The following is a 24,383-nucleotide window of genomic DNA, read 5'->3' as shown; positions in this document are numbered from 1 at the left end:
GGTTTAAAAAAAAAACCATTCCATGACATTACCAAAGTGGACACCTTGTAGAGGTCAGAAAATTGTCTAAGTGATAAAAAGGAGCAGATACCTGATGAACGTCCTGAAGACCTTTTGGGCCTAGCAACCAATGCTTTCGTTTTGTGACAATTCGTGTCTGGGGCACCAAAGGGTTAATTTCATCTGTCCTTCTTTTAGTTGTATGAACGACAGCAACGTGACCTTTTAAATGTGCATGTATTCCACATATTCATTAGAGCTCAGAGGAAGTGGTTTTATGGTATGCTTCAAAAATATTTTCTTAATTTGTACCCTTTATCAGGTTTTCACGTCGTGCCGTTGAAACGTTCTGGGAACGCACACGTACTTTCTTATTCCTGGTTTTCCGGGAAATTCACATGAATGTGGGCAGTTCTTGTAACTGGTGTAAGTTTTATATAAGTTTTGTATATGCACTATAAAAAAAAAAAAAAAAATGTGGCCATTTTGGAATAAATCAGATGTATAAAAGAAAAAACATGGCTGTGTGGAGTCCGTTTTTGGGTTTATTTTTACCGTTGTTTCCTGCCATACCCAGCAGGCAGTCGGTGTACAAAGTGGCGCCTTTTGAAGATGTCCCATGAGTCAGGTAGAGGTAGATCGGAAAAGAAAACATTTTATAGTCCCATTTTTTACAGTTCAATTATGTATAATGGAACCAATACAATAGATAAATGTTATTACTTTTTTATGTTCTCATTATCACTAAATTGTGCAAAACCAAGTCACCTCAGGGCCCAAGGGTGTGAGGAACCTTGGATAAATATCTCTGTATTATCTTAATCAAATATGCAAAGTAGCCAGATCAGCCCAAAAGCTTTTTAAAAGCTCAGGTAGTAGGAGATATCGGTGATGGTGTTATGTTGCATGGAAGCGATTGTAGATAATATTTTTTTTTACACTAGATGGTAGGACTATGATGTATAATCTTCATATGTTTATATAGTATTATATACCACAGTCTGCTTTTTTTTATTGCTTGTGTTACTGGAAAGGGATAGAAATTAAGGTGACATGTCGGTTTTGACTTCTAGTATTTATTATGTGACATAAATAGGCCAAATAGGAAAGTTATATCAAGTTTTCATTTAGGATCGACCATGACCATAGGTTTAGCTAATAGTAACAGTAGTTCATTTTAGCCTAGAGCATATGTAGGCCTAGGGTTTCAGGTTTTTCCACAACTGATCTCCCTATTGGTGTGGTAGCTGGGAACAGAGATCTTGCTGGAAACAGGCCCATTTAAATTGTGGGCTTTGTAGACCTACGTTGTATGTTTTCAGTGTGACCGAAGGCAGAGCGTTGGAATATGACATCATATCCGGGCACTCTGCACAAGAAGACAGCATTGTAGGGCTGGTGGCAAACCCTGCTTAGGCTGACGGCAGTGAACCTCATAAATACATCCTTGAATAGTAATAAGCAAGCACTGTAATGAAACGTTCCATGGCAGGTTTTCTAAAACTATTAAGTTAAACATGTCAAAAGGATAAGTGGTGATATTCCATACAGGGGCTCATTCACTAAGTAAGTTTCTAGAGAAATATGGTATGGGATGTGCTCCCAGAGTGCAATGGAAATAATCCAGCAGGATGTAACCTAAAGCCTGGGGTTAAAGTGTAATCATGTATATGCGTGCTAAACTCTACAGAATGAGTCCCCTTTAAATGATTGGCCTCGGTGGCAAACCTCTATGAAAGCCACAACAGGAGCTTACTTTTGTAGTATCCCAGTAGGCATGTTCCCCATCTGTGTTCTACCATAGAGAAAATGTTTCACTGAGTAAATACCACCAGATCTACTCCTTCAGTGAATAGGATGGACAAATATATTATAGTACAGAAATTGACATAGTTTTGCTGCCTACTATTTGTGTCTCTTGATCAAATTTTCATCTACGTTCTGTCCATACTAGTGTTGGTTTAGTCAATTACAGATGTAATGAAAAACCTAATAAAAAGTAACCAGCAAAATTGAGCTTATGGTTTCATCGTCCATGCACGCTGTGCTCTGAATATGTAAATGTGGGCAGTGTGTCAACCTTAAGTTATGAATGAATTTGTATCTTTATGGAAGATCGTTTAGAGCCGGTCAGTCATGGTCACTGAAATGGTTGTGAGAATGTATGGTCGGAGCAGTGCTGTGTTACACTGGGGTACAGCTGTGTAGCAGGGCCGGCGCGTTCCAACCAAACCAACGAAGAACTGACTTTGACATTGAGAGCTGAGCCGCAGCACATTCAGAGGCTGATCCTTGTTAATCTTGGCAGGGTAGCCTGTGGTAGAATAAAAGCCGTGTTTACTTTGCGCAAATATTTCTCATTTTTTATAGGCATCTCAAACTCCGAGTTTATTTACTCACCCTCATTTTATCTACTTTCATCAGCAATTACATAAAGCGCATGTTGTTATGTGGCCAGATTTCTGTCTCTAACATTAACTGCGTCGGTACCTAAGCCCTCTGCTTTGCTAACACAGCTCACTTTCTACAGTAAAGATCGCTTCTGTCAATGTATGGAAGGGACATTTGGTGAATGTCTTCTAAAGAAGCCAAAGTATTTTTACAAATAACCTTTTGAATAGAACTTTTAGGTTTTCCCATTTAGCTTATCTTTGATAGCCTAAAATGTGTTTTTTTTATTTTAAATATGTAATAGCTCTGGTGATATTAACATTAGTAGTTTACCCTTGTAAGTCTCAGTCCCATGCCTTGTTACAAATATCATGGCTGTCCTGTTCTGATGTCCTTCCTTCTTAATCCTTTAGAAGCTTGTGAATTAGTGATTATTATTATTTTTTGTTTTATATAGCGCCATCAAATTCCGCAGCGTAGTGATGTATTTATGAGGGTTGCCACTCTAGACCCTAATCCATGGTAACACTCCCAGCCGACCCCCAGATCAAAGGAGGTCCTACTCCTCCGTTGCTCATCTTCTTTGTGGGGAGAATGGGCATAAGACCTGGTCGGCTTAGCCAGAATATGCCATTACCCACCATATGGGTAAAGTATAATAATGAGAAGGAATCAGTGACCCAAGCCTGACTTCCCAACAGTCAGCTGTTTTCTTGTCTTACATATAGTACGTGGGATTTCTATATTCAGAGAATTGACTTGTTGGCAGATGCCAGCCAGTGTCTGTATCCCTATTTGTATTTTACCCCCTTACTTCAATTACATGAAAAAAAATGGGAGTTCTTTTCTTTTGCTATACTCAAGGATGAACTACAATAGACACGTCGACTCTTCTTTATTACCATGTGAGACCGTGATGACCTTTAACAGCTAGTCCTACAGCCTTTTATCTTAAAGTAATAAGGTGATTTTCCTGTATCCCTGCTAAAAATTAGCACTGGGACCCAGGATCTATGCGCTAGCTCTTATACCATTGATGGATAGATAATGACGTCTAAGCCTTGTGGTTGCTCTGTTGTCAATTCATCGCTTCGTACATTCATTCGTTTCTCTGGGATATAATGTCTGCATATTGCTCATTCTTGCAAAACTGCTTGATGGGGTTTTCCAGTGAGCATTTGTCAATTACAGATGCTGCTTATCTGTACTTGTTAATTATGCCTTGGTTTCCACACCTTGAAAACAGACCGATGTGATCTATTCGGTGTTTTTTCACTTTATGTACTAAAACCATGCTGTAGTGATAGCCTTCTGAGATCTCACCTACTGTAAGGGAACAGTTAATCCCGTGTCTCCTGCTCTACAGAAAAGAGGGATTTTACTGTTTTACGTGTACAGAAAGAACATCTGATATTAACCATTTTTCCCCAACAGAATAAAATATACAGTATGTCAAAGATGTAAGTATTATTTAGGAATTTCAGAGGCCTGCAGTGCTTAACAAGACAGGTTAGACTCTATCAATGAAATTTATTGATACAACACTTTATATAAACTCCTTTAGAAATCTAACCGACTAAATTAAAGTTTACACCAGAGTGGCATACAAGTCAATTATTCTTTTGTGTATACGTATATACAGTAGTGAAAAAACACATCAAGTTCTCTCATTCCAGGTTGCAATTTTACATTACATTCTATTCCCTTAATTTGTATGTTATGCAACAAGGTGTATATAACATCATTGATATCTGTCACATTAAAAGGTTACTCCTAATCAGGAGTGTGTGGGTGTTTACTGTTTATATACGTGTATGTACACATATAGGGAATGTACATACATATACACTATGTGGACAAAAGTATTTGGACACCTGACCATTACACCAACTTTAATGCTAAGTACATAGACATATGTAGTTGGTCCTCCCTTTGCAGCTATACCAGCTTCCACTCTTCTGAGAAGTCTTTCCACAAGATTTTGGAGTGTTTCTGTGGGAATTTCTGCCCATTCATCCAGTAGAGTCGCTGATGTTGGAAGAGAAGGTCTTGCTCACAATCTCCATTCCAGTTCATCCCAAAGGTGTTCAATGGGGTTGAGGTCAGGGCTCTGTGCGGCCGGTCAAGTTCCTCCACACCAAACTCATCCAACTATGTCTTTATGGACCTTGCTTTGTGCACTGGGGCACAGACATGCTGGAGTAGAAAAGGGCCTTCCCCAAACTGTTCCCACAAAGTTAGAAGAGAATGTCTTGGTATGTCCTCTTCAGCATACCAGGATATTATGTGTGTATTAGTTGCAGTCCTTATACTTGTTTTCCATTTTATGTAACACCTCAACTACGCATTGTCTAACCAAACCAGTACATACTTATATAATAAGCTCTTGATGAAGAGCTGGGTGACCTGTACTCAAGTCTCGCGTAAGGCAAGGGAACATTAGAGGCTTCTTAGCATGTAGACGACAGGGAAAGGATTTGTCTGAGTCAAGAACTTGTATGTCATGTGAAGGCTCTCCATGTCTAGGGCATATAGGCATTAAAATAGCAATCCCACTTAGCAAAGGATCTTCGGAATGCGCCAAAGCCTCAGGAACATTTTATATTTATTTTGGTCGCATGTCACTTTTAGTACTTTTTTCAGATATTTTAATAATTTTGCCAAACAGAATTTCCTACTGGTGTGATGTGCATGGGAACTTTTAATATTGTGGGAAGAATTCTAAATGAATTATTTATGTTTTATGAACAGTAATGGCTAGATCAATATTTTAAGACAATTTTTCTCTTTTTAATTAATGTGATATATTTTGGGGAGCCTTGGCTGTTATAGCCCCATTTTCAGAAAAACTTTTTTCCAGCCAGATACCCCAAATACCCTGTATTGTACAGTCGCCTTGTGGAATAAAAAAAAAACGCCTTAGCACTTTTCCGTGATATAATTTATTGGGCCAACATTGAAAAACATGTAAAGTTACATAGGCTTTCCGGACCTCAATTCCCTTCTACAGATGTGCAACCCAATAACTTAGTGGTTTTAGCCATACTAATATTTCACCAACATTTCAAATCTAACCACGTTAAAGGCTTCCCTACCTGTTCCTGCCACATGTTTCTCCCTAATGGTTAAGAAGGGAATATCTAAATATATGAAAGTGTTATGTATTATATTTTACAGCTGGGAGCAAGTTTCGAGGTTGGTGGCTACATTCATCTCTGTCTCGATTTAGTGAGTAAAGTCAGGATACTTCTGTTTACTAAGCTCTTTGTAGATATAAAGGATTGACCTCAATGCCGAGCTATGTGCGTAGAACAATAATGGGGTTAAGAAGTATATAAGCCGCTAACAGTTGTTGCCGCTGTAACCAACAACACATAAAAATCCCATACGCGGATCTGTGATGATCATGGAGAGTTAATATAGCCCGGGGGGGATTTCGTTATTACATTTTGTATGTTTTCGACTCTGTCTCGCTGCAGAAATTTGTGCTCTCCCCTGAAATCGCATGTTAAATGTGCTGTAATCTTAAAGGACAACATATAAAAACATGTTTTGAAACCTTGTTTTGGATCCTCTTTTTGAGCGGAGTCGGATTATGGTAAAATGTTGCTTCTGGTGGTGCCATAAAGCAGTTTAACCCCTTAAGGACAATGGGCGGTCCCATTGAAAACAATGCATTTTCAGCCCGTACATGTGCAGGCTTTGTCATTAAGGGGTTAATATTGGCGGAATGGCTGGGGCTTGCGTTTATTGTGTATTATAGAGGAACTGCGTGGCCTGTTTTACTTACACTTTTGTTTTTGTATGTGGTTTATTTGGTAGGCCTGTTTAAGGCATGATATCATGGCTCGGTGTAGTTAAGACACCCGCATGCTGTCCCACAGCAGTCTGGCTGCAGGGGAGGAATACCTTTGGTGAAGTCATATTTAAAGCTAAGAACATTTGGTTCAAAATTAAATGGCAAATGCATAAATTGAATTAGGTGGGCGATCCCTAATACTTGTTCCTTTCTTGCGTTTGATGTTTTAGTTTCAAAGCTACCCATTGTACAGCGCTATGGAATACGATGTGGCTATATAAAAAAATAATTATACTAGCTGACGCTAATATAGTATATTTGTTTTTGATAATTCTTGTGGTTTTTGTGGGTATTACTGACATACAATAAGATGATTACATTAGTAAAATGTCCAAGTAATACATCATTTACAGTTGTGTAAAAAAATCTTCTTTGTGTTTTAGTTATTAATAGCCGTGATTTAATTTTACTTCTCTGCAAGGTTCCTAGCGCCTTCTGTAGCTGCAGAGGGAGATTGAATTATCAATAAACTTGACTGTAGAAGGCCCTGGGACTACCTTGTCCCTCCGCAGAGCTGGAAAACACGTCTTCAGTGGGAAAATGACTTGGTCTTTATGGTTAGGACTAGCTATATAATTATTTTATTTGTCATTGGTATTTTTAATTGTCTAAATTTCATATTACTTTGAGAGGTGATTATATGAAGTAATTAAATATTGTACTACATATCCAAAACTCCAAACTATCCACCTTTGTGGTGTAGTTTTGTAGATCACTTATGTTCGGGTGGTATATGTTCGGCTCAGCTTTATGCACTATTAAGAAAATGTGTAAGTAGAGACATTTAATCTATAGAGATTTTATAATGAAGGCATTATTTTCCAGTAGAATGCCTTGTCTCTGTTGTGGTGGACAAAGCTAGAATCTATCTAGGCTCCAGCAGTATCCATAATGCAGAAAGGATCCAACGTTGTGTACAAACAACAAATCAAGACATCCACACACACCTAGCAAACACTATTTTAAAGCAGCATAAATATTAGCCATATATCGCTTAGGTCGCCACTATGCTAATGTTGCCCCCTCTCGGCAAATCTAACCTAATCCTATCACGGCCATATTGTTTACCATGGAGCTGTGTATGTTGAGCACTGTGGCACGCTGTGGAACAAAATATTGTTATCTTCATTCCATGTCATATCCTAGGCCCATCTGATTATCTTTAATATCAGACAGAAAGTTCACTTAATCCATCTTCTGTACTGTAAATTACATTTATTTTTTTCATGTAAGGGAAAAAAACCTAGATATTTTCAACAAATATCAGACATTACTTCCTGTACCTTTCTGTTACATATTTCAGAGTATGTTAAAAATGGTAATTAATATTGCAAGGCAGCATAAAAACCATAATTCAGCCGGTAATTAGTACTAGAATGTCTATGTGTAATTTCCGAGTGAAAGGCTCTGCTAAGGCAGTTAATAATGTAATCATTCCTTTAGATAGAAATACCTGTAATGGATTTTCAGAATTGTTCATCAAACATCTCCATACAAAATTAAGGGCAGCATTGCTTCTGTATAATATGAAATGTGATCAGAAAAAACTCAGAGCTGTTAAATACAGCCATGGGAACACCTGAAATTTAGTTAAAAGTGCATAGAGCAAACAAGAAAGTAAAATGGTAAGAAAAAAAGAGGCGTCTGATGGCATCTGATATGTAATTGCCATTGCAGATTCAAGTCTTGGTAGTCTTCAAGACTTGGCATACCTATATTTGGGGGTCTTAATTAGTGTTCGGGATGAACAAGAACTAATCAAGTAGTTAATGGGTACCGACTATAACTGATGTCTGCTAGAACTTCCTTGTCATTGATACAACCACCACACTACCGCTCACCCTTTCTCTGTGCCTTATGTTTATGTTATGTTTTCAAGATTGTAAGCTTGCGAGCCGGGCCCTCTCCACCTAATGTATCGGTTTGTCTTAGTCTGTCAATTCTCGTCTTGTCATATCCCTTGAATTTATGTATTGTATTAAGCGCTGCGTAAATTGTTGGCGCTGTATAAATAAAAGATAATAATAATAAACTAATAAACCTTAAACAAAACTGATTTGGCCAGCTACTAAGGGGATACCTTTTTAACCGTGTTCAAAAAGAAACCCAACACTTTGACAGGCAAGGTCAGCTGAGACAGGCCTTCCGATACAGAAGGAATACGTGGCGTTGCACCTGGCTTTCGGCATTCATGGCCAAATATTTATCTAGATCTAAGACAATAGATTGTTCCTCTACCAAATAAGCTGCGGCTACTTTGCAGTCAGGACATTAAATCGAAGAGGTCATATTTTTACACGGATTAAGTGTTCTTGAACAAGGTCTTCAATTCTTTTGGCATTGGCACAGTCATGTGCGCATAGCATGTCTCCTAATATTTTCTTTACAAATCACTGCTCAACCATACAAATACGGTCCCAAGGTATTAACCCCTTTGTTTTCAGAATTCATTCCAGCCTCCAAGGGCCAGTTTCAGAATAAAACACAAAATCCATAATCTTCTAAAGGGACTTTTTGGACAATTAGTGCATATTAATCAGTGTATTACAAGACCATATTTTTCATTCTTTACCATGGTTCATGTTCAGATATAATTTCATGTACTTTTTAAAATTGTATTGATTATTTTGTAGGTTCTCCTTTTTATTTTTTGATGAACATTTGGATAGAATTAATGAGCTCTGAACAGATACAAATCGTATACAGGGACCATCGCCCACAAAGCATTTTCCATAACTAAATTACCGGTAACTTGTCAACAATAACTAGATAATAACGAGATAATGGGGAGAAATAATCATGCATGGTAAACATATACACAGGTGGGATTCCTCAAGATTAATGAAGCCCATTAACCCCTAGTTTTCCTGAAAGTCTCAATTTTGGATTGGACTGTACCAATTTGGGGTTTGAGTCTTGATGTTATGGTTCCCCACCTGGTGTTCTATTGCTCCGAAATGTCCCAAAACAGCATTTATTATAAATGTTTCTACTTTTAGTGAACCACAGCTACTGTAACTAGTGGAATTGTATCATCACATTACCACTTCCGAGGCATCCTCCAGCTTAGAATAGAACACCGTGAAACAATTCAAATGTGGGAAACTGTCCAAGAGCCTGTGATATTGAAATGCCGTTGGACTCCTATTTAAGCAATTCTAGCTGCCTCTTTTGCTCCTCCATGGGATGGCATATCTGACGATATTTGGTTCTGTATATTAGTCTATGGGTTTAAACCACCTTACTCTATAGCTCAGCTAATGCCTGAGTGTTCTCTGCAAAATTATTAAAGGCAAAGCAGCTCATAGTATGGACCATCTATGTTGATGACCTAGCTCTGGAGCTTCACATACAGTTACAGCTCAGAGGTCCTTCTAACGTGGTAGATACCAAACCTTGTTTGGCCCAGTTGCTGAGCCAGTTCAGCCAAGTTTGTGGTGTTTGACCCAACTAATATTAGTGGATATCTAAGCAATTACTACAGAATAATCTCAAGGTGAATGTGCAGGAACACACAAGTTTCCTGAATATATTCCACCATATAGAATTCCAGAGCTTACATTTTACAATTTTCACTCAGTGTAAGTGAATTGGTTTGCCTTCCCCTACTGAAGTGTTGCCCACAGGAGTCCTCTTCCTAGAATGTTCTGTGTATTGTCTGTGAATGGATAAAAACGGTGTCTTTACCGAGCATTCAGAGCCATTAACGCACAGCCCTAGTTTATAAATAACAGACGTTGAATTCTTCATCACACCTTTATCCACGTTGCCCCTGCTGAGGCTGGTGTTTTAGACAGAATGACTCCGTTGGCCTGTGGAATGACTAATCCTCTATTTATTGAAAGAAAAAAAAAAGCTTTTATAAACTCTGCAATTAATAAAACGAAATCCTCTAGCTATTCCTTTTATTTTTGTCTTTGTGTTCTTGTATTATTTTTCATATTAGTGCCTCTAGATCCAGGGGGCTGTCACTTCCATTGCACCCGGGTGACGAGGGCTGGAGTTAGGGTTTCTGGTGGAACCTCCAGCCTAACCTTGCTTGCTAACATAGCAAAGAACGTGTTTTTTGGAGCTCTGCACTGACTCACAGCCATAGGCAGTCACCTAGTTCACCTATATAGTGAGCCTGCATGCAGCCATGCCCCACTGATAGAAACCAAAATCTGAATTTGAAGGTTGATAAGTCCCATCTACTCCAGTTGTAATGACTCAGATCTTAACCAGTCCTTGGTCTCGTCTTAAATTCAGTATAACTTTATGCCTATGCTGTGGTTTTAAAGTCCCTCACTGTGTTGGCTTCTACCACATCTTATGAAAAGCTTATTTTCGTAGATCTCTCACATGATACCCGCAGTTTGTCTGCATGGTTGTTTGCTAATAGCTTGGTCAGCTATCTACTTAAATTGTGATTGCTTATAAAAATGCATCATGCAGGTCAGCAACTATTGTAAAAGCAGTTCTTGTGGTTTATATTTCAATGTTTGCCTTTTTATTAAGGGTTTTCACTATAGGGGCAGACTGTCTCACAACAACCAGGACATTTGGGAGGTATGGTATGATGCACGTTATCTTACCAGGACTCTTATAGTCCACTGAATGCACCACAGTGATTTAGCATTAAAAAGTCCTATAGCCAGGCCAGAGGACAGCGGGAGTGCATGTAGTGGTCTTGAAGGATATATGGCCTGAAAGACCCCACTTCTGCCCATAACACTGAAATATATGCCATTCAGTAGAATGTTCCTCTTTATGGAAGGAAGTACCTATTTCAGATTTGTCACAAAACTTTAATTGTCTTGAGATACGCCCTGGAAGTATCGGTTTAATGGTAACATGTTTAGCATCACTTGTTACATTAGAATTTCGTGTAATGGGCGTAGGGAATCAATTAACTTTGTTTTGTGTTTGTTTTTCAAAACCATATGATGTGCAAAAGCATGACACAATGACAGCAGGCTAATTCCAGCAATGTGTGTTATGTGTGTCGGGCCCCGGCGGGCATGATGTAATGTTTAGTCCTGGCTTGGGCTCCTGTTCTCACCCTGTGACACTGAGGTCAGAGGAAGTCACAGAACTTTCCCAATCAGTACTGGCTGCACAGGCTTGTGCAATTCAGTTTCTGTTTGCATTAAAGGGACAATGTAATGTCCCTGACAGTCTCTCCAAAAAAAGAATGTATATTAAAGTACTTTGAGAACATTTTTTCAATGTCAAGAAATAAAAAAATAACTGACTCACGTTAGGGAGAAGCTGCAGCTCCCTGCTCCTCTGTGGTCTGGTGATTCTCGGGAAAGTGATCCTATCATTGCCTGTGGGATTCACCAGTCATCCGATTTGTTTTTGGGTTTTTTTTTCACTATTGGGAGACTAAAATATATTCTAAATATAAAACATATGAGGGCTGATCACGGAGTCTTTTTTTTTATTTATTTTTTATCACACCTCACTATGACAAGCAACTCCAGGCCACCGTGCTAAATGTGGGGCAGTTACTATGGAAACCACAGAATATTCCTGCTGATTGCTCCACATATAGCATTCATACCAGAAATGCTATTACTTTATTTACATTTTAATAGCTGTTAACTGGCCGGCAATGTGCGGTCATCTGCTGCCGCATGGGGACTGCTGACGTAGAACATTTAATTGTCTATTATATACCCTTGCAAAGTTTTAATGTCCTTGCTTAGGTATTGTCCTGGCTTGCAACATAATAGGTGCACGTTTTCACTCCGGCTGCTAACGTCATTAGCAGTAGTGTTTTCAGCCAGTAGCTAAGCTATCGGGTGAGCCTAAGAAAACGAACGTTGATAAGCCAAAACCCAGTTGTTTGTTTTATTATTATTTATTAACCCTCATTATTTAACCGCAAGGTCTTTCCTCCTGCTTTTGGCTGTCTGTTTCTTTAGTTTTTGGATGCAATAGAACTGATAGAAGGAGGGAGCTGGAACGCGATGACTGCAAGCCCAGCTTCGCTCCAGACTGGAAATCAAGCCGTTGGGACGCATCCTAGCTGTGACTCCGCTGCCAGGAGTTTTATGGACTGAATTTAAGCAAGCTTGCTTTCTACAACAACATAGGATGTATTCGGGCAACACGCTGGGGGGGGGGGTATTGTTGGCACGAATTGGCTTAGCTTTTAGGAAATCAATTGATTTGGTCAAGGTCATGCCATTTTCCACAGATAATAGCATGTTGATTTATACACGGTGCACAAGTGTTTTAGCATAAATGAATGCTTCGTATGGATGTTGTTATGACTTATATTTTTTGTAATAACATTTTTGTGATTCTGCACTCCCCACCAGAGAAAAACTCCCCTTATCAGTATAGCTTTTCTGCAGCACTTTAAATGTACATATGTGTGTTTCAGATAAAGAATAAATACATGTTTTCCCCGTTTTATCTGGCATGAGCCATTATCTGTTTGTGTCCATGTCTCTCTGGAATTAAAAAAGTTCCTCAAGCAACAGCTAAAGATTGGTCTTGGTGCCCCAGCACATCCTCTTACATTGGCCCTGGTACAAAAATTGCCCTGAGCCCCCCAATTTTAAAGAGCAACATGTGCCACCTTTGCCCCATACAGCTTATGAGTGCCACCTTTGCCCCCAAGCAGGTTATCAGTGCCATCCTAACTCCAAACAGCTTTGCCCCTATTGCCCCCCAACAGACTCTTTGGCACACATATGTAAACACACTTACCAAAGTTTACACATGCTGACACACACACTTGCTCATACTTACTAATACACTGGTACACAGTCTATTTTAACACAACCTCACTTTTACACCATGCTAACATACACTCCATCTCACACCGCTTACAGATACATGCTCACACACAAACACTTACACATACACATCTATGCTCACACACACTTACACATAAACACCCATGCTCACATACTTATACATAGACATTGTATACATACATGAATACACAGACATTCATGCTCATACACACATTGATTTTTACATATACTTATACACAGAGATCTGTGCCAACACACAGATACATAGACATCTATGCTCACATACAGTTACGGGTAGACATTTATGCTCATATACATACAAACCTACATGCCCCCTCCCACCCGCACCTTCTTATCTCTCCTGCGCACTGGAAATGTACTTCTTGAAAATGTCTGTGTATAAACCTTAAGAGGAAAGATCCATAAAGGTGTATTTGTTCCACACACTACAATGTGCAATTAATGTTTTATCTAAATGGAATAGCACCTTTTAGAATGTTTTTATTATGGGTTCTATACACTGGACACAAATGAAGCAAACGTTTCAGTAGACTTTGAGTGTTCATAATGATACATTAAATGAAATAATGTGAATATGACAGATTTGATTGTTTCCTATGCTGTTTCGATCTCATGGCAGCGGCTGAAAAATAGAGATAAGTGGTTTGTACAGAAGCAATTGCTTAAATCAATACCCATGGGATTCTTACCTGCCAGCGTCTTAGGATTCTCTACATACGGTGTGAATATTACCGCATCTGTAATTAAACATTGTTTTTGACTTGAAGACTGATTTTCTATAAATGAAGGAGATAGGGGTCATACTCTTTTGTATGTCTTTGAGACAGTAAGCTAGCCCTTAATGCATACATGGTATGGTACACTATGGTATTACACACGTATACAACATATACTTTTTCTGAAAATGTTTTTTTTTTATTATTATGCATGCATATCATACAATAGTGTGTATCGTACGTTAAACGTTTCAGATGCTATGTAGTCAAACTGATGCAGTTACCATGGCAACCTTTTTATGCACAACGTGTCTTTTAAAGAGTCATTTTATCTGTTATGATTCAGAGATTACCTGGAATATGTAAACACATATTGTATGTTCTTTACCCATTACTCAGTGATGTCATTCAGCTACCATGATACCAAACAATACATCATGCTACATAAAGTTGAGAATTATATTAATGTATACCTGAGATATCCAGAGAACTAATGTTCTGTGTTGGTGTTAGGGTTTCTAATCTCATATCAAGAATAGGGATGCATGCTTACATTTGTCCTTAATACACCCAATTAAGCTTTACTGTGTTTATATATCTGTAACATTTAGTGCTTTTCTGTCTTTATAACAGGAAAGGGTTACACTGTAAAAAATCCATACCGAGGTAAAACAAAGTATGTCTTCAAGGTATCCTGAGGGATGTGAACGTAATCCGTCCGTCTTTCTTTGCAATCTTTATAGTCCCTTGCCAGCTGTCGCAGGGTGTCAGAGGACATGAATATAATTCGGAGAAATTATTTGAGTCATGAAATGTCAGCAGTATCATTCACAGCGTGGGTCGACTTAGAAGGGTAGTATAGGAGGACATGAGTTACGTTCCATGCGTCCATTGTGTTTCAGGTGTATATGGGGGGACTCCAACCCACTGTGTTGATGAGGTAGCCCTTTTCTATATAAATGTGTCAAGGGCATAACACCAATGATTTGCCTGCAGGTATGGCATGTTGGCCAACCTTGCGTGTGACTAGAGGAGGCCACCAAGTGCACCTCTGGTAGATTCCCATCCTCGGCCTTGACCAGTGTCACATAGAGCGGTCAGCCAACTATCAAGGGTGTCTAGGGTCGGTAATCCTTTTACCATAGGGCATATACTGCTTCTCCTTCGGTCTAGCATTGCTTACAGCTAAATCGTGTCACCCTGCCTCACGTACAGTTAATAGATTATGTATTTCCAGGGTGCCAAATACATTACAAATGTTTACGGTCAGGGACTTATAATTAATGTGCCGCTTTCGACAGATTTACGATTTTGTATTACGTAAACCGGACCAGTTACTTCCAAGAAACGCACGTTCCTCGTAATGGCATATTATACTTTGCAATCGTTATTTTTAAGCCGTTTAGTCCTTGAAATATCTGTAGCAATACACTTTACTAACCTGACTCTTGTCAGTGGTGTGGGTTTTTCTTTTTTTTTTTTATGTTGACAAGTTATGTATCATACATATAGCGATAAGAGATCAAAGAGAAAAGAGCGTAATAAAAAAGAACCTTTTTTATTACTGGTATCTTTTTAATAGTTTTTATAATAGTTTTAGTACTGTGATTAAATAATGTTTTTCAGGCAGATGCGTTTATATGTGTTCTAGCTCTGTTATTTTAACCCAAGCCCTGACTTGTTATCATACTGCCTGTGGTAAACAGTAGAATGGCTCGGTTTTAATCACCCAGTCAGACACTCGCTAATGAAAGTCTACGGACGAAAACACTTTACTACCACTGCCATAAAGTATCGGTTCAGTGGGGTGAGCAGGAAAGTCACCCGAAATATCATGGCTGATAACAATGGCGGCCTGCAGGTCTGCAGATAAACAAAGGTTTTTTGGAACAAAAAAAGAGATAAACCCATATTTATTTAATGTTGTCCTACGTTACTGTACACAGAACTAGATTTATATTTCTTAAACATATAAAACTAAGTGCGGAGACTTCGTCCCCATAGTTAGGAGCACTCATTACTGATCCATGGGACTTCCACACCGGCGGAGTGAATCCAAATCACGACCTCCTCCACTACATCATAAGTGGTAATCCCCAGTGTCAGGCCGCCTTCCAACAGCGAAAACACAGACAGAGGACAATTTATTTAATCTCCTTAAAAATACATGAGCAGAGCTGTTCAAAAGTAGCCGCAGTCAGGGCCGGCCCTACAATGGAGCCGACTGGGGCAATTGCCCCAGGCGGCACTTCAGAGGGGGCGGCACTTTGCCGCCCCAAGCGGTTTTTTTGTTTTTTTTGAAGCGGAGGAGAGAGAGAGGGGCACCGAGTGGTTTTCGCTTACCCGCTCGGCGCCCCTCTCTCTCTCCTCTGCGGCGAGTTTCCCTGTTCGGTCTCTGTGGGCTTGTAATGCAGAGCGCCGGAAGTGACGTGAATTTCCGGCGCTCAGCATTACAAGCCGGCACCGTGGCAGCACAGGGAGACTCGCCGCAGGACTGTTTAAGGGTAAGTACCGGTGGGGGGCGGGTAGATAATGCCGCCCCCACCCCCGGCGTCGGCGGGGGGCGGCATTTTAAACTTCGCCCCAGGCGGCGTTAAGTCTTCGGCCGGCCCTGGCCGCAGTACACCATAACACGCAACGTGCAGCGGTCACCACCAGGTCACCACGTGACCATCGCGCGTTGGTTGTTATGGTGTACTGCGGCTACTTTTGCTTAATAACTGGAGGTTCAATTTTAACTTTTTTTAAATCATTTTTAATATATTCTTTTCATTTTTAAAAACATTACATACACACATTTATACTTTGTTAAAGAGTGTTTTTGTAGGCGGCCGGTACGGTGTTAAGGAAACTCTCACAACATAGTGTATACCGTATCGCGTATTAACTCTTTATTTCCTGCATTTATTGCTGTAGAATATGATAACACTATACCTATACAGTTTCTGTGCAGTATATGAGTAATGAATAGCAGCCGGGTTTCTGCTAGTATCAGAATATGTGTTTACCTCGAGAGCTCCCTGCGTTATAACCTTTTTATCTGTTTTATAATTACATAGTTAACGTAAATATATACTTTGGTAAGCTCTGGTTCCTAATAATGTCTGTTTTCTTCTAGGTGGCAATAAAGATAATAGACAAGTCTCAGCTGGATGCTGTGAATTTGGAGAAAATCTACCGAGAGGTGCAGATAATGAAGATGCTGGATCATCCCCACATTATCAAACTTTACCAGGTAACGTTTACCCTTTATATGCTAAATTCTGTAACAAATGTGTAGCAGTCAGTTTCTACCAATTTAATAGGCAGGTGTTAATTCTTCCATATGCTCTGCTTATGAAACCTCATGGGACTCGTATAACTTTAACATTAACCTTGTAAGTGCCAGAAGGTATGATGGAATGAACTATAGAACTCTGGTACGTACGTGAGCAGTCCTGTACTGAAGCCGTTAAAACATTGTGCGTGCGTGCGTGTGTGTGTGTGTGTGTGTGTGTGTATATATATATGTATCTAAACGTGTATATATATATATATATGTGTGTATATATAATGAGTCCTCCTTTAACTCATTCACTTCCGGTGTACTGTAGATGGATGAATGCTCTAGGAAGCGTATTAAAAAAGAATTCCATACCAAGGATTGCTTCACGAGGCACGCTCAGTGGAACTTCTTACTTTAGTAGCAATGAGTCATTGAGATAACTGAACCTCTGATTAAGGATTAAAGACTTCCCTAGATTGTGGTCTGTTAGAGCTGGTTGAGAAATAGTCATTAACACTTTGACTACCAGGCCATAGAACGTGCAACCATTTGTAACCAATGTAAACACCACCACCACCCGCTCCGCCATACATATACGCAAAACTTGTCGTCTGGCAATCAAAGAGTTATATAACTTTTTGAAGCATAAAAATAGAGTTTGCCAAAAAAGTAATAAATAAGCCACACACGTTAGCCTTTTCGGCATGGAACGGTCAAAATGGCATTTTACAGAGCAGCATAGAAATTAAGGCAGCCCTGCTGTATACTTTTTCTGCAACATTTCCCCTTTAAAATCGCTGTTTTGACTACTCCACTAAACTAAATTAGAATGCTTAAACAAACACCATTTCTGGTACTAAAATAAGTAAAAAGCAGTTATGGAAAATCTTCCTTTTTGCTGGGAACACTTAACTGTCATGTGATTCAAAATGCAGCCACTGATAGGTTGTTGACAAAGGAAAAAGTTTCTTTAAAAAATCTCCATTGTTTTTTAGTGAAATATAAGGAGTAAAAAAAAATAGGTTTATTTGTTTAACATACTAGAGCGTGCAAATAATCGAACTGCACCTTTAAGTGAAAGGCCTTTTTGCCTTCCTCCAATAGCCATCGACAAACAGTGCTTTTTGCTCCCGTCGGACACTCTGTGACGTGTATTTGTCACATGCCGTGGGGTGTATGTACCAATGATATTAATACATTTTTCTCGTGTACCTTTCAGTAGTTTGTCTAACCCTTTATGTTAAACATGAATATATTTGCTCTGTGAAAAAATATTTCCCCACCTTGCTTCACTGGATTAATGGGGCATCATCACTCATCTAGAATATTCTATTTAAATTAGTGTGACAACCCTAGACCTTTAACTGGGGGGCAAAGCCCTGTATATGTAAGGAATGGTAGAAATTTGGGGGATTTAGCAATTAGTGTGATGCGTAAAGTTGCGCCCTATTATGGATACATAATATGTATACGTTTTCCATATATATTACTTTGGATGTAGAGGTTAAATATTTATATGGGGAAGCGCCACTTTTTACAGGTTTACTATTTGCATCCACAGTTTAACATGTTTTGTGCGCTTTTGTACACGACGGACAAAGGTATTTTTTTACATTGTAATATAGTTGAAAAAAACATAATTTGCTCTCCCTATAATTACTTATGTATCCCGTGTTGCTATTGCTTTTCCCGTTGACCCCAGGCTGGCGAGTTTTACATTAATAAACATCATATCAGAGGTGAATTAACCTCAAAACACATCGAGAGCCTTTTATAAAAAGCAAGTTTAATGGAAAGTTTGAAAAGTGGTCATATCACCATAGCAACTGCAAATCTGGTCCAGTCAGCAGGAATGTTCCATTGGTTGGTATGTTGTCTCTTCGGGCCAGAGCTAGGGTGACCCCATTTTTACCAGGACATATATACGTTTCCTATGTTGGGGACCTGCACGTGCAAAGTGCTGCCCCGCAGCATGTTTGATGTATAACAAATGAATTCCTTTTATGTGCGTTTCATGAACAGGGAAGACTAGTGAGCAACATGTATGTGAGTCAAGGAAAAAATGGCCCATGTTGTCACCCTTAAAAGAGCTTTGGAATAACCAAGCGCTCGGCCGAGTATCAGGTTTTCGTATTTACATTTTTGGGACCAACTACTTCTGTTGGTAATATATCCAAAAAAGAATGGGCAAAGAATAATTAGGATGCTAATTTTATCATTGTCAGCTGGGTAAAAAAGCTGGAGAACTAAGGTTACGTAAGGATAGGACTTCTAAGACTCCTTGAAAGAATGAGTCAACACTCGATAACATATGAGGCCGATCAACCACAGACTTTAAATAAGCATATCGTGTTTAAACATGCAAAAAGTGATTGAGGAGGTATGTGTTCTTACTCTACTGTGCAACGTGCCTTATCCGTTCTCCACAACATAAGGAGGAGTACGGCTGTTCGTAGGGGGTCATTCAGAACGAGTGGCTTAATCGGTCAACAGCGGGTGCTGCTGGCAAAACATCTATGGGTCTGATTGCAGGAATATCAGTCTTATCAGGATTTGTTAAATTCCAGTAACCAGGGAGCCATGGCTCCTTAAATGTTATACAAGTGAATAACTTTTATTTGGAGTTTGATAAATGACCCTCTTCCTTGCGCCATCTAACATTCTAGCTGTTTTAGGAAGATTTCCCAACAAGTGGTGATGTCATCAGATTAAAACATTCTGCTTACTTTTGATGTTATATATGGTAGTTTTCTTTTATTTTGGGACCCTTTTGCTTGAAGACTTTTAGATTCTAAATAAAAAAAAAAAATAGTACCATAAAACTAGTATAATAGTAAAATACTCATAATTTTGACCCCAATTTTGAAGAAAACAAATATTTGTAAAGTGCTAAAATTGCACAAGAATTCACAGCGAATGTTTTTAAGTCTGTTTTTCTTGGATTATTAATAGTGTATAATCACCTTATTTTGTCCATGTGCATGTTAACATAGAATTTAATATAGAATTTAAGATATATCATATCATTATTTTTTTTAGGTTATGGAAACCAAAAACATGCTTTATCTTGTCACAGAATATGCCAAAAATGGAGAGATTTTTGGTAAGTACATCTATTATTAAAATTGTCTGAAGGATATGTTTTTTCGAGTTTGCAAATGATCTTAAACCGTGAGAGCTGAGCTGCAAAAACCACAATAACAACGGAAATGCCTGGATGTGTATTTGCTGCTAGTTAGTGACGGATAACGTTCTTCCAATCTTATTAAATATATAAGGAAAATAGCTAAAAGCCACCTAAGGCCCTATAATGAATTTACGTATAGGGTTTGCAGGGACTTTGTATAATAATGGCGTATGCAGAAATTCATCTCATTGTTGGAATGTTATCTCTGGTATATCTATAACTTATTCAAGGAGAGACTTTTCTCAGAAAATGCATAACATTTGTATATTGATGGATAGTTTGCATGGTTTGTCACGGGTTACAAAGTATTTCATGCCCCACCACTGATACGGTTCTCTACCACCCCTCTATGGGTACAGAGAGATCTGGGAGCCAGTGAAGGTGAGTAGAGTGATTCGGTTCTTCTGTGGACCTGCTGCCATTCCCTGGCACCCACATTATACTGTCATACGGATCTGTGGTCAGTATCTCCCTTCTCCCATGCACTACAAAAACGGGAACTTGGCAATAATTAATATTCTCTGTACCCTTGAGGATCCTAGCTGCTCTCCCTTCCAAGAAGTTTGGCAGCAGGGGGCAGATCGCACACTTGGACAACAGGCAGCCCGATGTTCTGTTCAATAGGCTGGTTACAGGAGATATCTGTGCGCTGGGATATGATATCATATCCTGGTGCTGTGTGTCTTAAAGGCACAGTATGCCCTTTAATGGAGTACAGACGCCGGCTGAGGTGGGGGTAGCTTGGAGTGAACGGTAAATAAATTGCCGATTATAGGCATACATGGGAATGCCAGGTTTCACCCAGAGTCTCCGAGTGAAGTGTTGCTTCCTCGGATCTCTGTTATGTGCCTCTTTTTATCTGGGCAGGGGAAAGGCATACCTACTCTCTCCCTACGCCCAGCCCCTAAGTGCAGCTAGCCCAGCCCCTAAGTGCAGCTAGCCCAGCCCCTAAGTGCAGCTAGCCCAGCCCCTAAGTGCAGCTAGCCCAGCCCCTAAGTGCAGCTAGCCCAGCCCCTAAGTGCAGCTAGCCCAGCCCCATGCATGGCTATCCCCACCTCCACAGATTAAGCCACTCCCTGAGAAGAGGGAGAGCGCTGGGTATCCTGTCCTAGGATGTTCCCAGGTATAACTAAAGTATGTCTACATAATGAGAGCGGGCAAATGCATATCACTTTGCAGCCAACAATCTGAACAGTCAATGAGGGACACCATTGTTTCAGGCATGTGGTTGGAGGCATAGCCAGGAAGGAAGACTTTTTAAATGACCTTGAGGCCTATAAAGAAACATTTTTGTAACTGATTTAAACATTTAGAAGAATTAGAATATTTTTTGTTTGCTCATTTTTGTAACAAATAGGAATGTAGAACACTATGATACACTCATACCCAGCATTCTGGGTTGGAGAGGGGGGTCCTAAAGAGGAACATTTGGGGATATATCCATTTATCATAAATTAGTTACATACGAATGTAGTGGCCTTGTTGCTATTACCCCTGAAACATTTAACCGACACATCCACGTGTTCACACCCCTGTATCAGTTTCTATAATATGATGCTTCAGTTATATGACCGCTGTTGTCCTCTTAAACATGTTTATCATTTCACACATTGTATAATGCAGAGCGTGTAAAAGATATGTGATGGGTATTTACTTACTGACCTCCTACTGGGTAATCTGAAGCCCCCACAGTTTTCTAATGCGGGGCATCTGTTAACCTATATATAACTTGTACATTGATAACCAGAGATCAAAGTTACTGAGATTGTTTCCTCTGTCTCTCTAGGATATCTAAATATACATTTCATAATTTGGAAGTAAGGTGTAGGAACCACCAAGCAAGTCTGGGATACTTCAGGCATGGGTAGAACCGCAGTGAAATTAGCTTTTTAGAATATGCTGATTTTGTTAAGTGATAACAGTTTTAGTAATATCCCTTAAAATGAACAAAACACATAAAAAGCCTGCAACGTTTTTAAATACGGAGAACTAATAACAACACATTGGAGAATAATACCTTGAGTCAGGGTAAATGTGCACAGTTTTGATATCAATGTTTAATATTTAGTTTCTTTATGAAATCATCAGAGAAAAACAATAACAAATAGAACAGATGAATGTGACCTTCCAGATGGACTAAAATTCCCAGCATCCCTGTTCCTCTGGAGTGTTAGGGATGAGTGGCCTACAGGGCTAACCACAGCTGGAAAGCTACAGGTTGCCCTGATGTGAACTAACATCTAAGACTGTTTTAAATTCCCAAAAGCTATGAGATGTTCCAAGTTTTGATGATGTGAAGATGTGCCGGGCTATGTTTAACAGACGAATATCTTTCATCACAGTTGATGCACATCTATATCCTGTATATGGCTGAGTTCCCAGCACAAGATCTGCCTTCAATCTGTGCATGCTCTGAATTTCTCCATCATCTGGCAGATTGCATTTACGTATGGCAATTATAGAATGTTTGAAGTGCCGTCGCTTGTGTAATAGTGGAAGGTTTAAAGGTGCAGCCCTGCACTTGGGTGTCTATGTTCATCACACAAATGGCTTCACGCATACCGCTTAATGATAGCGATGGATCAGTAAGGAAAGAAATTAGAGATGAGAAAATGTATGGACAGGGGTTGGAAAAAAACATAGTTGGCACAGTAATATAGCAATAATAAAACTGATGTATTGGTTGACAGCATCTAATTGTACGCTAGACATGACACCAGAAGTAGAGGTCTGGGGTTTGTAAAACTTTGAAGTGTAATTTGGTATTGGATTTTGATATATAGATGCAAGACCTTCACGGGGAGAGTCAAAGATCTGCGTAATGCATTTCTTGGTTCAAAGAAGGCTTGAGATGAAATTTTATCTTTGGGTTTTTATTAGCACCATTTAGGCAGTGGAAACCTACTAGGGTCAATCAGTACACCAAGGATTGGTGAGTCCCATTGATTTGTATTGAGTGCTTCTGAGAGTTGGGCAACTCGTGTGAAAGTCTTGCTCGTTCGGGAATTGTGCTCCTGCCAGGAGTTGCTTGGTGAGCAGGTATTAGATGAGCATCCCCACAATCAACACTCAAACTCCTGTGTCATGGTTTAGTGAATCTGGCCCTGTGTGTCCAATGTTTAACTGTTAAGACTAGCAGAGTCTTCACGGATATGGCAGGATTATGCGCTTGCGTCACTGCTGGGATAGTACAACAGTCATCATCATTAATATTATTTAAAAATCGGCACAGAATTTGCCAGGTCTCTATTAATCACACAAAGTAGCATCTGTATTTTTTTGTGGTAATTTCCAACGGAATCTCATAAAAATAATGAAAAGGGGACATTTCTATGTCCAGGAGACTCCAGAGAGGATTTCTGTTTGTTTTCCACAGTGATTTTACATCTTGCGTGATATCCAGGATGTTCAAATAACGTCACTCTCTACCTGACTAATTCATTCCCCCTTAATTGTTTTAACATTTGCTTCCTGTTCTTCTGAGCTTGGAAACAAGGATTTACTTTTGCAGTTGACCTTAAACATTCTGTACTTTTTTTCTCCTTTTTTTTTTTTTTTTTTTGTACCATTTTTTTTTGCAAGTGGATCTAACATTATAATATTATTACATTTATACCTCCCGAGTGTGCCATGATTTTTTAGGCAGTGTCATGTGTAGGAGCCCCACTGTTTCACTGAAAAGTTGGCTGGTTGGGGTTTATACTCTGACCTCCCCAGGAGCTCTAAAATCAATAGAGGTCTGTGATATGGTCAACACTTTCCATTTTCATTGACTGTTTATCATTTCACTGTTTTAAAGATTCTTAGTTTAAACATAAGGGACCTTGCGGCATGGATGGCAAAACCTGCTTAATTAATACATTTTTAGCCGAAGCATCTTACTTTCCTCTCACTCCTTCTACCAAGGCTACACCAAGGGGGGGAAAAAAATTATTTACATTTTTCCCCTTAAAGCATCAAAAATTATTTCTTCTTCATCGTAATCATTCTTGATTTCACCCCTAGCGCAAAAATCCCACAAGCAATAAAATTACTTAAAAGAAAAAAAAATATGTTGGTTGGTTAATTCTTCATCATACAGATATTAGATTCGACCCAGTTATTTTTTTGCTTGGTATTGGATAGTGCTCTGAATCAATTGCAGAATAAGATCTGGAATGTCTGTCTGCTTAACGCTACTGCCAAACGCCAC

General features: G+C 39.3%; 1 protein-coding gene across 1 annotated transcript in view; it reads left to right on the top strand.

Moving 5' to 3' along the window:
- The window catches only part of LOC149298009 (serine/threonine-protein kinase SIK2-like), an 83,469-nt gene that overhangs the window by 13,728 nt on the left and 45,358 nt on the right, over nucleotides 1–24,383 (top strand). The window contains exons 2-3 of the mRNA XM_089487871.1: nucleotides 16,858–16,974; nucleotides 20,044–20,107. Of these exons, the coding sequence (XP_089343997.1) occupies nucleotides 16,858–16,974; nucleotides 20,044–20,107 (181 nt within the window). The remainder of the gene's footprint in view (nucleotides 1–16,857; nucleotides 16,975–20,043; nucleotides 20,108–24,383) is intronic.

The sequence above is a fragment of the Sceloporus occidentalis genome, unplaced genomic scaffold (genome assembly GCF_023333645.1).
Source record: "Sceloporus occidentalis isolate IW3139 unplaced genomic scaffold, rSceOcc1.0.p SCAF_35, whole genome shotgun sequence".
Taxonomy (NCBI): Eukaryota; Metazoa; Chordata; class Lepidosauria; order Squamata; family Phrynosomatidae; genus Sceloporus; species Sceloporus occidentalis.
This window is presented reverse-complemented; position numbering and strand designations above follow the sequence as displayed.